At 40.1% G+C, this 14,465-nt stretch overlaps 1 protein-coding gene across 1 annotated transcript in view; it reads left to right on the top strand.

The window, feature by feature from the left end:
• The window catches only part of UFL1 (UFM1 specific ligase 1), a 332,333-nt gene that overhangs the window by 109,102 nt on the left and 208,766 nt on the right, over positions 1-14,465 (top strand). Inside the window, exon 6 of the mRNA XM_085611135.1 lies at positions 2,322-2,452. Within this exon, the coding sequence (XP_085467261.1) occupies positions 2,322-2,452 (131 nt within the window). The remainder of the gene's footprint in view (positions 1-2,321; positions 2,453-14,465) is intronic.

Here is a 14,465-nt window from a genome sequence, read left to right as displayed (position 1 = left end):
CACTATTAAAATGACGCTTCTCCCCATCATTAATTTTTATCTCTCAATGCTCCCAGTTTCCCTTTCGCTTTCTTTTTTAGCACCATTAACCACTCCCTAACCAAATTTCTATAGAATAACCGCAAAGCTAGGATTTCGCTTTCTCGTCTTCAACAACCCAAAGACTTGGGTGGAGTCAATTTTCCCAATCTCAAACGCTACCATTCTGCTTTTACTTTGAAACAAATATGCCTTTTTTTAACCAACTCCCCTCTTCCTCCTTCAACGGCTTGGCGCTCGTTAGAACAAGCACAACTTTTACTCTTTTCTTTCCTCACAGCTACTCGCTCGTCTCAACCCCAAAGCGTTTTTCCACCCCCATATTTACTCACTCCAAAGCCCTTGCATCTTCTTTGTTTCGATCCCACCTCTCCTCTGAGGATTTATTTTCCCAAACTCCAATCTGGTATAACAAATTCTTAAAGATCGACAATAGAGCGCTCTTTTGGAAGGAATGGATTGATAAGGGTATCATCACTTTAGGCCAATTACTGAAGAATAAGATCCCTAGGGATTTGTTAGACATTACTGAATCATTTGGCATTTCTACCACACATTTTCTTCGATAACCCGCACTGAGGGCTTCCCTGACTCCTCTCCTTTCCCAGAGCTGTCCCCTTATTACCCCTGACCAGGCCTCTTCCTCCTCACTTCATTTTTCCATCCCTCTTAAAGCCGCTGTTATTTATAAAACACTGTCCCGTTCTTCTGTAGTTAGATCCAAATCTAATTTAGAACTCTTATGGGAGAAAGATCTGGCCCAGGACTTTTCATTTCATACATGGGAGACTATCTGGTCCAAAATACACACCTCCTCTGCCAGCACCACGCAGACTCTATATTGATTTTTACAACAGACTCTTTTTCACTCCTTCTGAATTGCACAGATTCAAGCTACTAGAGTCTAAGAGGTGCTGGTCTTGCTCTTGTGAGAACAGTGATTTATTTCATATGATTTTTCACTGCCTGTTGGTTAAGTCCTTTTGGTCTCGTATCTGGTCGAAATTAAATGAAATCCTATCTAACAAGTTTTCTTTTGAAATTGTACATATTGTTTTGGGAGGTTCTTCACCCCTATGGGATGTTCAAAGCAATGTACGTAAATTTATAGACCTGCATTTAGCCATTTCCTTTCAGATAATCACTACCAATTGGAAAGACACTTCAAAAATGTCGTATCACGCCTGGTGGAATTTGCTTTGTCATCATCACAGGCTTGATCGTGCCTTCGCCACTTCATTACCTTTATTAATCAAAAAGGATCTGTTGTGGTCACCATTAACCTCTTTCCTCTCCAGATGTGCTTCCTGATTTTCCCGTTTTCCTTTTCAAAGTACCCATTGTTATCTTTATCACTTTTCCATTACATTTTTAACTGTTTATAGAAGTATTTAGTATTGATTATGCTTTTCATGCTTCCCCCTCTCTTTCCCCTCCCCATTTCTCTCTTTCCTTTCCTTCTTTCCCTTTCTTTTGTTGAAAACTTTAAAATGCATTTTTTCCTTTTGTATTGTTTTTCTTCCCTCTTTTGGGACTGGATTGCAATTAAGTTATTTATATGTCATTTTTTATCCATCATATGCTATATGTTTTTTTTGTAATGATGTTTTACTATGATTATTAATTCAATAAAGCTTTCTAAACTTACAAAAAAAAGTTCCTGGTTTCTTAAAGACACAGCAATCCCTTTGTTTCCACAATGAATGGTTGACAGATTTTACCTGTTATAATTTCAAAGCTGCAATGTAGTTTTAAATGAACTCTTTTGAGCAATTTTCAGTCTACGTTCTGGAAAAATAATGCCGTGGATCGATGTCTGATGGGTGCTTCTCATGTCGACATTGGCACCCTGAACATACTGTTCTACAGACAATTATGAATTTAAAGTGTCTCTGGGTCTTCACACGCAGCTGGGAATTATTCTAATGTTTATGACTTCAATTCCTGTGTTGCGGAAGAAGTAACTAACCATTTCATAGCCGGTATTTCTCAGAAAAAAGGGAGCTTCTGTAATAGATCCTTGAAGGCATTGGTCCTTTCAAGGACCCCACCGTCAATGATCACAGCAAAACATAGAGGAAGGTTTTCAGAACTTGGCCATGGATGTATATGGGCAAAGGATACTTAACAAGGTTACTCACAGAGATCATTGTTGCCTTCATAAATACCTGACTTGTTTTTTAAATGAACATGAATTGATTTGACAGCTGTCACAAGCTTGTGTAAAAATGTATTTCTGGATTATTCGCAGTCTCCATAGATTCAATGTGTGCTATTTACAGGTGTTGTCGTTAAGACTTGGTAGAATTATCCATGGACAAATAGACCAGAATAACAGAGGAGTGATTTTCACAGAGGCCTTCGTAGCTCGACATCGTGCACGTATCCGTGGTCTTTTCAGCGCAATCACAAGGCAAGTGTTGATGCTCTAGAAGCTAAGCATTTCAAACACTGTTTGCACATTAAGTGAGTGGTCAATCAATCAAAATATTTTAATGTTTAGTTAGTTAAAACCATAACAGTTTTACAATAAAACATATTTAAAATTGTAAGAAAGAGCACTGTTCTTGTCCATGTGCAAAGATGAGATTGTGCAATAAAAAAATAGAAGCCATAGTTGTAGCCTGTATATATGTGTGTGAAATGCAGCGTCCTGACCAATCTGCTCAAGGCAGTGGGTAAAACGTATAAAGTGCAAATGTTTATGCTCCCGAAGGGTGTTGGAGGGAGGGGGGGGGGGTGGTTCTAAGTACATTGAGCTGGCCCTGTGCAGGGTGCATATTGCGGGTGAAAGTGGTGGGGGTAGGCAAGAGGGATCACTTTTCCTCCTACTGTTGTGCTGCAGTGAAGTAATCCGTTCTCAGTTTTTGAGAGTAAATAGCCAGATGAGGATCTGCAGAACGGGGTCTGAGTTGGTCCTCATGCACTTTGACTTACACACTCGATTAGGATCTTGTTTTAGTGTGGGCCCATGGGTAATAGTCAGCCACTGGTAGGCCATACAAGCGCATAAATAAAATAGCTTTGAGGACTCGTCTATTTATGCCTTCTGAGAGGTATAGCTGTGGCTTCCCTAATAGGTAGGAATTGTTTAAGGGAGATAAGATGTTTGAGGTCTTTAAAGAGCGGGAGTCCAGCAAGTATGAGGTTGATCTCAGCTGCCTGTTGATAATCCTTTTCCAGACTGTGTAAGAGACCGCGTCTGAGTTTGATGCAGGGCCTTCGATTTGCTATTGCTTTTTGAACTTATCGTGTGCCAAGCGTTCCCAGGGCTCTCAAATGTCTCTTTTTTCAGTAGAAGAAATTATATGACGCTGCCCAGTATGCCATTTGAGACCTGAAAAAAGACTTCAAATGGAAATACTACAAAGAGACCATTGGGGAAAGTAATTGTTCCTAATTATTAGTCTTGACCACTAATGACTGGAATGGGTTGGGGTATTTAATATATCTGGCAAACCCCAACACCATGTGGTGTTTGTGATAAATACTTCAGATTCTGGATTTTTCTCGGGAAAAGTAGGAATTGTATCCGGAATTGGTGCTTTGTACAATAAATTCTGCTGGTCTCTGTATTTACTGGACATTTTCTCCCGTCACTTTTCCAGACAGTTGCCCTGCTGTCATTTGTCTGTGGAAAATTGCAAGGGGCATGATGATTCTGACTCACCTCAGAAGTTACAAATTATTTTGCTCGGAGTTTGACATGTAATTATCCACTTTTTCAAAGAAAACTGCTGGGATTACATTTTTTTCTGGATTCGGCTATCTGTTTCCTGTTCAGCTTCATTTTGCACTGAATCTTCTTCTAGTCAGGATCAGTTCACCTTTACCAGCAATGAACATCTTGGGCTTGGTGCAACAAGTTTTACTTCAAACTATGTAGATTATAGATGCAGAAGGCCTTGAAAGGGAGCTCTAAGCTCTCTAGGTTGCCAGGTACCTCTATATTTGTTCCTGATACTATAAATTTGAGTTGTTCTAGCTTAGCTTATCTTAACTTAGAGGGGGCTGTACAATACTCAAATATTTAGCATTTTGCAGACGCAAGCTTGGGGATTTTTTATTTTTATTTTATTAAACAGGAACATGGCTGAAAGAGCACTCAGCCCATGAACTGGCACTTGCTATTTCCAAAGGCTGTAAAATGCATTTAGATGGAGTATCTCGTAAGGGTGCAGGGGGGTTATTGCAGTCATCTATTATGATCTTTGGAATTGTACTATCACAGACTTCGGTGTTGAGGATAATCCTGAGCAAGAAGAACAAAGGGATGGATGCAATGTGTGAATTATCTCAGCCACTGGCAAACACTTGGAGTCGCATCCCTGTCTATTGTTTTTCTCCCAGCATTCTTCTCCAAATAGAGCTCAGTCATGTGTAACTCGTCTTTTCCCTGCTCCTATTGGAATGTGTCCAGCCAGACTTACCACACCAGGTCCTCCCCAGACAAGAACACATGCAACCCCAGACCTGTTTCAACCTTTATAGGTCTCACCAGTGAGGTTTAGCTAGAATCGTGTGGCAGAGTGAGCACTGGACCCACATCCGAGCATACCACATACACTGAGGACATCTACAAGAACAAAATGATAGATGGAATGCTTCATTAATCTCAGCCACTGGTCGGGGGTTACTTGTGTTACAGTTCCGAATGGACCTACCTTATTATTTCGGCTAGACTGTTTTTCTTGGAGCAGTACCAAGACTGATTTTGAATATTGATATGTCCTGTCTGAAGTGGTATGTTGCGCAAGAAAATGAAGGACTGGGATGCATCTGCCAGTAATTACTAGTGGTTGAGATAAGTTAATCATTCCACCCATCACTTTTTATGTATTCCTCAGAGGTAAAATGTTGAAGCATTACCCTTCAGCCTCTCCAGAATCCTCAATTCATTTTATGTTGATGTATCATCCATCTAATTGAGATTGAATGCCACAGTTTACCTCTGACACTTCTTCATTATCGGAGATTAACTATTTACAAAAGTAATATACCATTATGTCCATCAGTCCATAGGGTTCACAAGGATATATATGGGTTGTAGGTTTTCCTACAAATATACAATACCCAGAGCCAACAACTGATCTGCTACTTATGATTTTTCCTTGTGTACTGCCCCTGCAGAAATTCATATGGTAAACTCTGATTGATGAATGAAATAAGATGGAAACCTCTGTATTACTGAAATACACAAGATATTGAATTACGAATAGTGATTATTTGTACACTTCTGAATTTGAGGTTACACTTTCTATCATGTATAATTCAGAAGGTGTTTTACAGAATGTGTCATTCTGGCACAGTGGTTTCCATTTGGAAGCCAGAAATGCAGAGAAATCCAATTGGTGTGAACAAATGTTCTAATTATAAGTGTTTCCACATGTCTTCCAATATAAATGATACCACTTGTGTGGCTAGGCCAAGTGCCTGTAACACAAAATCCCCAAAGTTCGACCTGGAGACATCACTTCCCTCCCAGCAAAATCAACGCTTTGTGTAGCTGTGGATTGTGGGTGACACAAGAGGCCCAAAAAGCAACATTTAAACATCAAACTTTCCTTTATAAAAAAAATTTAAAAAAACAACCAAAAAGACTTGATTTGTTGGCGGGTGTAGCTGCGGTATATGGACCGGGGCTTGGTCGCGACCAAGGGAAATCTACCTAACTTAGACATTTCTGAAAACAAGACACCCAGTGCAGTTCAAAATTATCTGGCATGCATGGATCCTCCTACCTTTTTTTTTTATACCCACAATATCCTTCAAACCTAAAACTTTGGCCAAAAAAATCTGCATTTTCCTCACAATTCTGGTAGAGAAATGTTGGAAATCTGCAGGGTTCCATAAAATTCCTATCCACGTACCCGTATATCTGTGTCTGATATTCAGCATGCAGCACGGAAAAAAGCATAAACGCAGCCTTGTTTGAGAATAAGTGGGCTGATTGAGTGCCCTTAGGAACTGTCTAATTGCTGCAACGCTTTTGAGTGCCTTAAAGACCCAGCAAACCCTTTCACACCACCTAGGGAATCTAGAGCTCTAGACTTTGGGTAGGGGGTTTCCATGAATCTGAGAAGCACCTCCACTGCTCAACTTGGACCTGCTTAGAAGGTGCGACCCTCTTGGATGAGGTGGGGCTGGAGTGAAGCAGACCACAAATTTAATTTATAGGCAGCAGCCTTGAGTCTCAGGTCTCTGCTTCAGGCACAGCAGGGAAACCTTACTCCCGTACAATGCAATCCCCTTTATAGGGCGGAGAAGGGCAACAGACTAGATTTGTGGGCAAGGAAGCAATACTGCGTGTTACAGTGGCAGACCTTTGGGTTACTTAACTTACAGAAAGCTGCTTACCTTACATTTCATGAGCTGCACCTTTTCACTATAGCACATATTTTCTTAAATCCTAGATAATATATAGCAGTACACGCATTATAGGTGGCTATGCCAAAGTATCTGCACATTCACAGCTGTACAATTGTTTAACTGAATTAAATGTACAAATCCAACAACAAACTAAGGTCTGGTGCTTCCTTGGTATAGACACCCTGCCACCTGGGGTACAGTGGCCAGAACAGGAGAATCCCCCAATCGGCTTACAACTATTCAAAGTCAATACCGAAGTCCACAGCCATGTAAATATGTTCAAAAAAGCAATGAAGCAAGGTTGTGGTTGAGTTCCATGTGATTTATTCTTTTCACAGTGTTGCACATTCTTTATATCTATTCGTAGAATACAAATACAGACAGGCAGATGACACGTGTTTCATGTCAAAAACTTTTTCAAGGCTGGAAATAGTAAAATAGGAACATTGAGGAGTGAGCGTGCCTCAATATGTGTAAATGATAACGTGAAATGCCTTAAGGCTCTAGTAAGCATGTACGGATCGGAATACAAGGTGTATAGGCAATCAATTAAAATTTGTGAGGCTCCAGTAAGCCTGTAGATAAACAGTGTAACACAGGTATAAACTAGAAAAGTAGAAGGTCGGGTCTTGATGAGCCTTAGAACGAACAGCACATTCTTTCAAGAGTGTTACCGGAATGAGCTGAGCCGATCTTCCGGCAACACTCTTGGAAGTATGTGCTATTGATAGAGATCAGGATGTGTATAATATTCCCGCTACCACAGATAGAGTAATCTCACAGTTACACGCACATACATTCATCATACGCTAGGGCCCATTTCACTAACATACGCTCAAATACTCTACCAGCATAAACCTGTGGAAGGAAAACTCCTAAACACCCTGCATCTGTATCGAGGTCAATAAGATCTGATTATTATGACTGTCCTGATACATAATCTAAACAATCTATACTACAATAATCAAATAATATACACAATAATTGACAAGAAATGATAGCCAACACCGTATTCAAAGGTATGGTACTTTATCTAAATTAGTCAAAGAAAGTAAATCCGAATAAATCATTTTTCTCATAGTTACCTATTCTAGCTAAATGTCAGAACGGGTCAGGACAAGTCTCTCGGTAAAGTCTCTCAAGACGAAGTCCCTTCAGCATCGATCCTCACCAACGCAGATTCGGTACGCGGCAAAGGCAAATGGCAAGTGGCAAAAGCCCTCTCTAGGCTAACAATTCTTATAGCTTTTTAGACAAAGGAAAGATACATAAAAGTTTGCAATATTCACTGAATCACTGAGCAGAGCGAGAAGGAAAGGATGTAGCATTGCTACATTTGAAAATCTCCGCCCAGGAAAAATCACAAAATAAAGACAACGGAACAGGAACTAAGAAATACATTCATATCTTGTAGATTCCACGTCTCCTCGGCTATGAGACCATAGTTCGTTCAGAGTCTTTCTCTAAGGCTCCTTTGTCTCCCAAGGCTGCCAAGGACGTTTCATTTCACTTGGAGAACACCCAAAACTGCTGCTGTCCTCATGGAAAGTTTTCAAGCAAGCAAACAAGGACTGTGGTCAGTTAACTTCAGGACCATTTCCAGTAGGGGTCTCCCTCGTCACGGCTTTCATATTTTAAATCGAGGCCAGGCTCACAAAATCGGCCATCTTTTCTAGGCCACCATAGGCCACAATAGACCATCTTAATTAAAAGACAAAAATAATCGTTACTACAGCATAATGATTAAACAGTGTTAACCCCACTAATACCCTTATGTGTATGTATTTATCTAGCTCTTGCAACAAAGAAAAGCATTAATTCGGAAAGCTTTTTGTGCTCGAAAATAAACAGCACATAGCAACATTTAAACATGAAAACTCGCACGTTATTTTAAAACAGCACATTTATGCGTACCCATGTGTAACTCTCTCTTATGTTAAGACAAACGGATTGATTAATATAAACGCACTTGCACAAGACAAATAATTAATTATTAATTACTAATAAATTAGTACAACGAATAGACATGCCAGAACTTCAAAAGCCACTGAATTTTCAAACTGAAAACTCTGCTCCAGCAATCCCCCCTTTGGTGATTTTATCACCAAATAAACCCCAAAAAAAAAAATTCGTGAAAATTTTAGTCCCATTTTAGGAGAAATCGGAAATGTCTTTTCCTCCTTACACAACATTACACACCAGTCACTCTTTTGTCATCCTTCTTTGTCTCTAAGTAAACACTCTCCCTCAATTCTTCTAATTCAATTTCTTGTGGTTCTCTTTTCAACCTCTTGTTTCTCTTTTCTCTATTCAATTTCTTTTTCCCTCTCCTGTTTTTACAACACACACACACTAATCTCAGAATCAATAGAGCAACAATTATACAAGTTAAAGGAAACAATATTCTACCTATAATAGTACTACCTATTTTTGCAATAAAATCCTTAACAGCTATCATCTTATTAGCTATTTTAGTCCATAAACTCTCAACTTCAAGTGGTACTAATTCTTCATGCAAATCAGTAATATTTTTGATATAGACCTTCAGGTCTTTACTTTCGTCTGGAATGTAAGTGCAACAATGTTGAACTTTCAGCATTCCACAGACTCCACCCTCCTTGGCCAATAGAATATCAAGGGCAAGTCGATTTTGCATAGACATGGCACGTACGGCACTTAATTCTGTATTCACCAAAAGAAACCCTCCAGCGGTATTTGTCGATAAACGATCAACCACTGTCGACAGTTTCCGAATCCCATAAGCATTCAAAGAAATTCCCACTGCTGGAATCAAAACCCCAAAAATATCACCCACTATTTCAGACCAAGTTTCTCTCTTAAAACGCATTAGTAAATTAATATGCTCTACATCTCTTATTTTATCTACATGAAAGATCTTTGGAAAGACCAGGCCCACATAACACGTGCCATACCAATGGTCAGGCAACTTGTAATAAGCCTTGTTCCCACAAACATAATACACTCCTGGAAAAATTGCATCTTCTCCACCTCTGAAACCCCATCCTGTTGCAATGAAGTATGTATCATGACACTCACTAGTCCCAACAAAGTATGTATCATATTGGGATTTCCTTCTGGTAATGCACAATTTACCCTTCTGTGGTGTATCTAGAGCTAAAGTCGGACTAGCCCCATTTTTCAACTTTTCTCCCATCTCAATGTCCCAAATTGTCTCACTCACTTTATATTTTCCTGCTTTCTCCTGCATGTTTAATCTCCTTTCCTCTACCATATCCAGGAAAGCTTTCTCCTCTTCCTTCAGATTGCAAGTTAAATTATTCTTAAAAATGTAATCTAATGTTAATCCTTTTTCTTCAATAAAAATCTCACCAAAAGTGTTAGCTTCTTTAGCCGGATTCAACTCTTTGTTCATTGGCAAGTGCCCAAAAATACTATCTCTGTTAGACATCTTATAATCTATTTTCCCTAACAAATAAAAAACACTACCTAAAACACTACAAGAAATACCATATGTAGCTGGCAAATGGTGATAAGTAACACCCTCTGAAACGGATGCAGGTAACTGCATACAGACATAGCAATCCCTGACTTCCATTGTTTTCACATATTCATATAACAACTTTGAAAAAACATTACTAGAAAAATTATTAATTGACCTATCTTTGTGTATGTAAGTGTTACTAATTTTAATCGGAACTGCTTTTTGCGAATTCTCTTCTACATTTGTCACATTCTCTGTATGCATCTCAAATTCAATTTTAAAAGTCACTAATAAAATTAAAACACCCCATAGAAGCATTAATAATCCAGTACAGCAGCAGCACATCCTACACCACCTTTTTAGGAAGGCACATTTATTTTGATTATCCTCTATGTTAGCCATTTTACTACGCTGACCTTATCTCTTGACTTAGCTTCTACTACTCCACTACTGTAGTCTCTTCAGTTTCTTCAAAATGATTTTTTCCGTTCACTTAATCCAAGCGAATCTTTCTTTCATTCAGTTTGGATACTTGTCATTCTTCTCTTCAACGTCAAATTGTATTAGATCTCCAACATCAAAATCCTCAGTATCTGACTCTTCACCAATGTCAGTCAATAGTACTTTCAGGATTTCACCAGTATCTTTCTCAACCACTTCTCGTACGGTCTCCTCTGGATTTCCTTGACTTTCCACCTCTTCACCTTCAGGCAGTGTCACATACATCCATTCCGGCGACCTATACTTCTGGTTAGGTTTTCTTATCCGTTTGATCTCCTCTGGTTCTTTTGATTCTTTTGATTCTTCTCCTTTTGTCTTTAAATTTTGACTCGATATCTCATTCACTTGTTCTGCTTTTGATGTATTTGCTCTTATTATTCTGTATCTCAGCCTCTTAACTCTGTTGTTAGGCCAACGATCTCCTTTCACAACCTTTTTAGGCCTTATTTCTTTATTACTTCTCTCTCCAATCCAAGTTCTCTTTCTCAGAACTCGACCCTCTGTTTGTTCATTCTCACTCTCATCCAATTCTGTTTCAAGTGCCTCCTGTTTTCGTTTTCTAGCAGCTTTCTTTTTTTCCACAGATTCTTTCACCACTGTTTGAGACTTCCCTACTTCTGTCCCTCCTCGGGTCTCCGACACGCAATCTTCTTGCTGTCTACTTGTCCCTTCACCTCGCTCATCAAGAATGTTCCCTACACCTCCTCGGGGGTCTTCCGCAATCTGTCCCTCTCTATCTTCTTCTGACCCTACTTCTTCAAGTATAATCTCAAGTGGCTCTTCAATCTCCTCCTCTTCTGATTCAGGAGTAGTCTCTATGAAATTTCTCTTTTCCTTTCTTTTTCCTTCACTGCTGCCTTTTGAAACTTCTGGCTCTCTCACAGAATCTGATCTCTTCTCTGATACTCGCAGTGGTTCACTTGAAGTCTTTTCTGAAGTCTTTTCTGCTTCTCTCCTTACTGATTCTGTATCTTCTTCATCACTGGAATCTGACTCTTCAAAATACTCTTTACCAGTCCCCTCTTTTGGATTTGGAACTCTCAGAGTATGACTTGCATGTACCCAGTGTTTCACTCCAGCACACTTCACTGCAGTTGTCGTAGTCAGAATGACTTGTCTCGGCCTTCCCCACCTTGGAACCAAGCAATTTCTTCTTCTGTGCACCTTAATCCTCACCCAGTCTCCTGGACTTAGATCATGGGCTTGCTTCTTCTCAAGTGTGGTAGCTTCTTCTCCAACCTGGTGAAACACAGAATGAACTGCGTCAGCCAGGCCTTTACAGTAATCCAAAATCATGTCATCAGTTATTGTCACCAACTTATTGACAGGCACAAATGCATGGCGCATTGCACGTCCCATGATTATTTCGTGCGGACTCAAGCCTGTAGTTCTATCTGGAGTAGATCTAATAGTCATCAGCACTAGAGGTAACACATCTGGCCATTTCATGCCAGTGGCTAAGCACATTTTTCCAATCCTATTCTTGATTGTGTCATTAATCTGCTCAACCACACCAGAAGCCTCTGGTCGGTATGCACAATGTAGCTTCTGCTGTATTTTCAATGCTTCACAAATCAAACCCATCAGTTCATTTTGAAAGTGTCCACCTCTATCAGACTCAATTGTTACTGGGAACCCGTACCTAGGAATCAACTCCCTTAACAGTAACTTTGCCACCGTTATTCCATCATTTCTCCTGGTCGGATAGGCCTCCACCCATCTTGAAAACAAACAGACTACTACTAGAACATACCTCAGTCTGTTCACTTGGGGCATCTCAATGAAATCAATCTGCATTCTCGTAAAAGGACCTCCTTCTCTGCCTATTGTTCCCAGACTCACCACTGTCTTTTTCCCAGTGTTAAATTGCTCACAAACCAAACACCTTTGACAGATGCTTTCTGCAATTGTCCTGAACTTTGCATTGTACCAAGTCTGTTTAAATGACCTAACCATCGCGTCCCTCCCCAAATGTCCCTGGCCATGATACATTCTTGCCATTGACGACAGTATGGAGTTCGGCATTACTGGTCTGCCATCTCTGTAGACCCAAACATGGTCTGTTTCTGTTGGAGCACATCCTGCCTTAATCCAATCTTTCTTCTCTTCCTCTCCTGCCTCATCTTGTAACTGTTTCACTTCATCCCATGTCTCGAAGACATTAGTAAACATCACAGAGAGAAAAGACATTTCCCCCTCTCGGTCCCGATTAATGGACTGATTTGTCTTGGCGCAGTATTGCGCAACATCATTAGCATAACGGTTTCCGACCGTTATAAAGTCCTCTCCTTGTCCATGGGCAGCACATTTTACAACCGCTAACTCCTTAGGCAGCTGTATCGCCTCAAGTAATTTACCAATCATTTCAGCTTTCTTTATTGGAGTTCCACTCGATGTCAAGAAACCTCTTTGTAGCCAAAGCTGGCCAAAATCATGCACCACTCCAAATCCATACTGACTATCAGTCATCACAGTCGTTCTCAAATCTTTCCCAATTTCACAAGCTTTTGTCAATGCCACTAATTCAGCAACTTGCGCAGATTTCACTCCTTTCAATGGTGATGCTTCCATAACCTCTGAAACTTTGCACACCGCATATGCTGCACATAGCACACCATTATCATTTCTCAGGCATGATCCATCCACAAACAACACATGATCACTCTCATGTAAGGGAAGATCCCTTATGTCTGGTCTTGGTTTTGTACAGTACTCAAGCACATCCAAGCAATCATGATCATCTTCCATTTTCACACCCACATTTTCAATATCCGGCAAGAGTGTCGCTGGATTCACATTCACACATCTCTCAAGAGTCACATTTGATGCTCCCAGAATCACTTTTTCATACTTAGTCAACCGACTATGTGACATGTACTGAGTTCTGCTTCTTGTCAAAAGAATTGCCACATTGTGAGGTACGAATACCCTTACAGGATATCCCATTATGATTCCTTCACTCTGTTCCAGGCTTCTGCATGTTGCAGCCACAGATTTCAGACAACCTGGTAAACCCACAGCTACAGGGTCAAGTGTCGATGAGAAGTACGCAATAGGCCTTCTCAGCTGTCCATGCTTCTGGATTAACACTGAAAGTGCACATCCATTTGTCTCACTGCAGTATAACTCAAACTCCTTTTCGTAGTCTGGCATACCCAAAGCTGGAGCCTCACACATTCTGCTTTTCAGCTCCTCGAATGCTGCCATTTGTTCTGCATCTAGTTCCAATGGGTCTGTCATCTCACTTTTTGTCAGCTTAATCAGTGGCTTTGCTATCAGCGAAAAATTAATTATCCACTGACGACAATAACCCACCATACCCAGGAACATTCTCACTTCCCTCTGGGTTTTCGGGGCTTTCATTCCCCTGATGATTTTGATCCTATCATCAGTCACTTTTCTCAGACCCTTTTCAATATTATGTCCAAGATAATGCACCTCTTTTTTGCAAAATTGCAATTTGGCTGGAGATACCTTTAACCCTCCATCTCCCAGATGATTCAGTAAAGCTATGGTATCTACTTCACAAGCTTCACGTGTCTTTGATGCCACAAGTAGGTCATCAATATACTGAACTAGTACTGAGTTTTCAGGCATGATCAAGCTTTCCAACGACTTTTTCAATAACTGATTGAATATCGAAGGACTCTCTGTATACCCCTGTGGGATACGACACCATGCTAAAATACGCTGGCCAAACCTAAATGCAAAAATCGGCTGGCTGTCATGATGCAATGGAATTGAAAAGAACGCATGACACAAATCAATCACTGTATACCACTCAGCATCATGTGGTATTTGATACAAGATCACTGATGGATTTGGCACGATAGGACAACATGCCACCACAATTTGATTAATTTTTCTCAAATCCTGCACAATCCTAAATTTGCCATTAGGCTTCTTTAGCCCCATTATCGGTGAATTACACGGGCTACTCAGTAGTTCTCTCAGAACTCCTTGTTGAATCATTTTCTCAATTATAGGAGTTATCCCTTCAATTATTTCTGGTGTCATTTTGTACTGAGGAATGTTAGGATATGTAATTCCCTCCTTCACTGCAATTTTCACGTGATCTACATTATTCATCAAT

This window comes from Triturus cristatus, chromosome 6 (assembly GCF_964204655.1).
Source record: "Triturus cristatus chromosome 6, aTriCri1.1, whole genome shotgun sequence".
Classification (NCBI taxonomy): Eukaryota; Metazoa; Chordata; class Amphibia; order Caudata; family Salamandridae; genus Triturus; species Triturus cristatus.
This window is presented reverse-complemented; position numbering and strand designations above follow the sequence as displayed.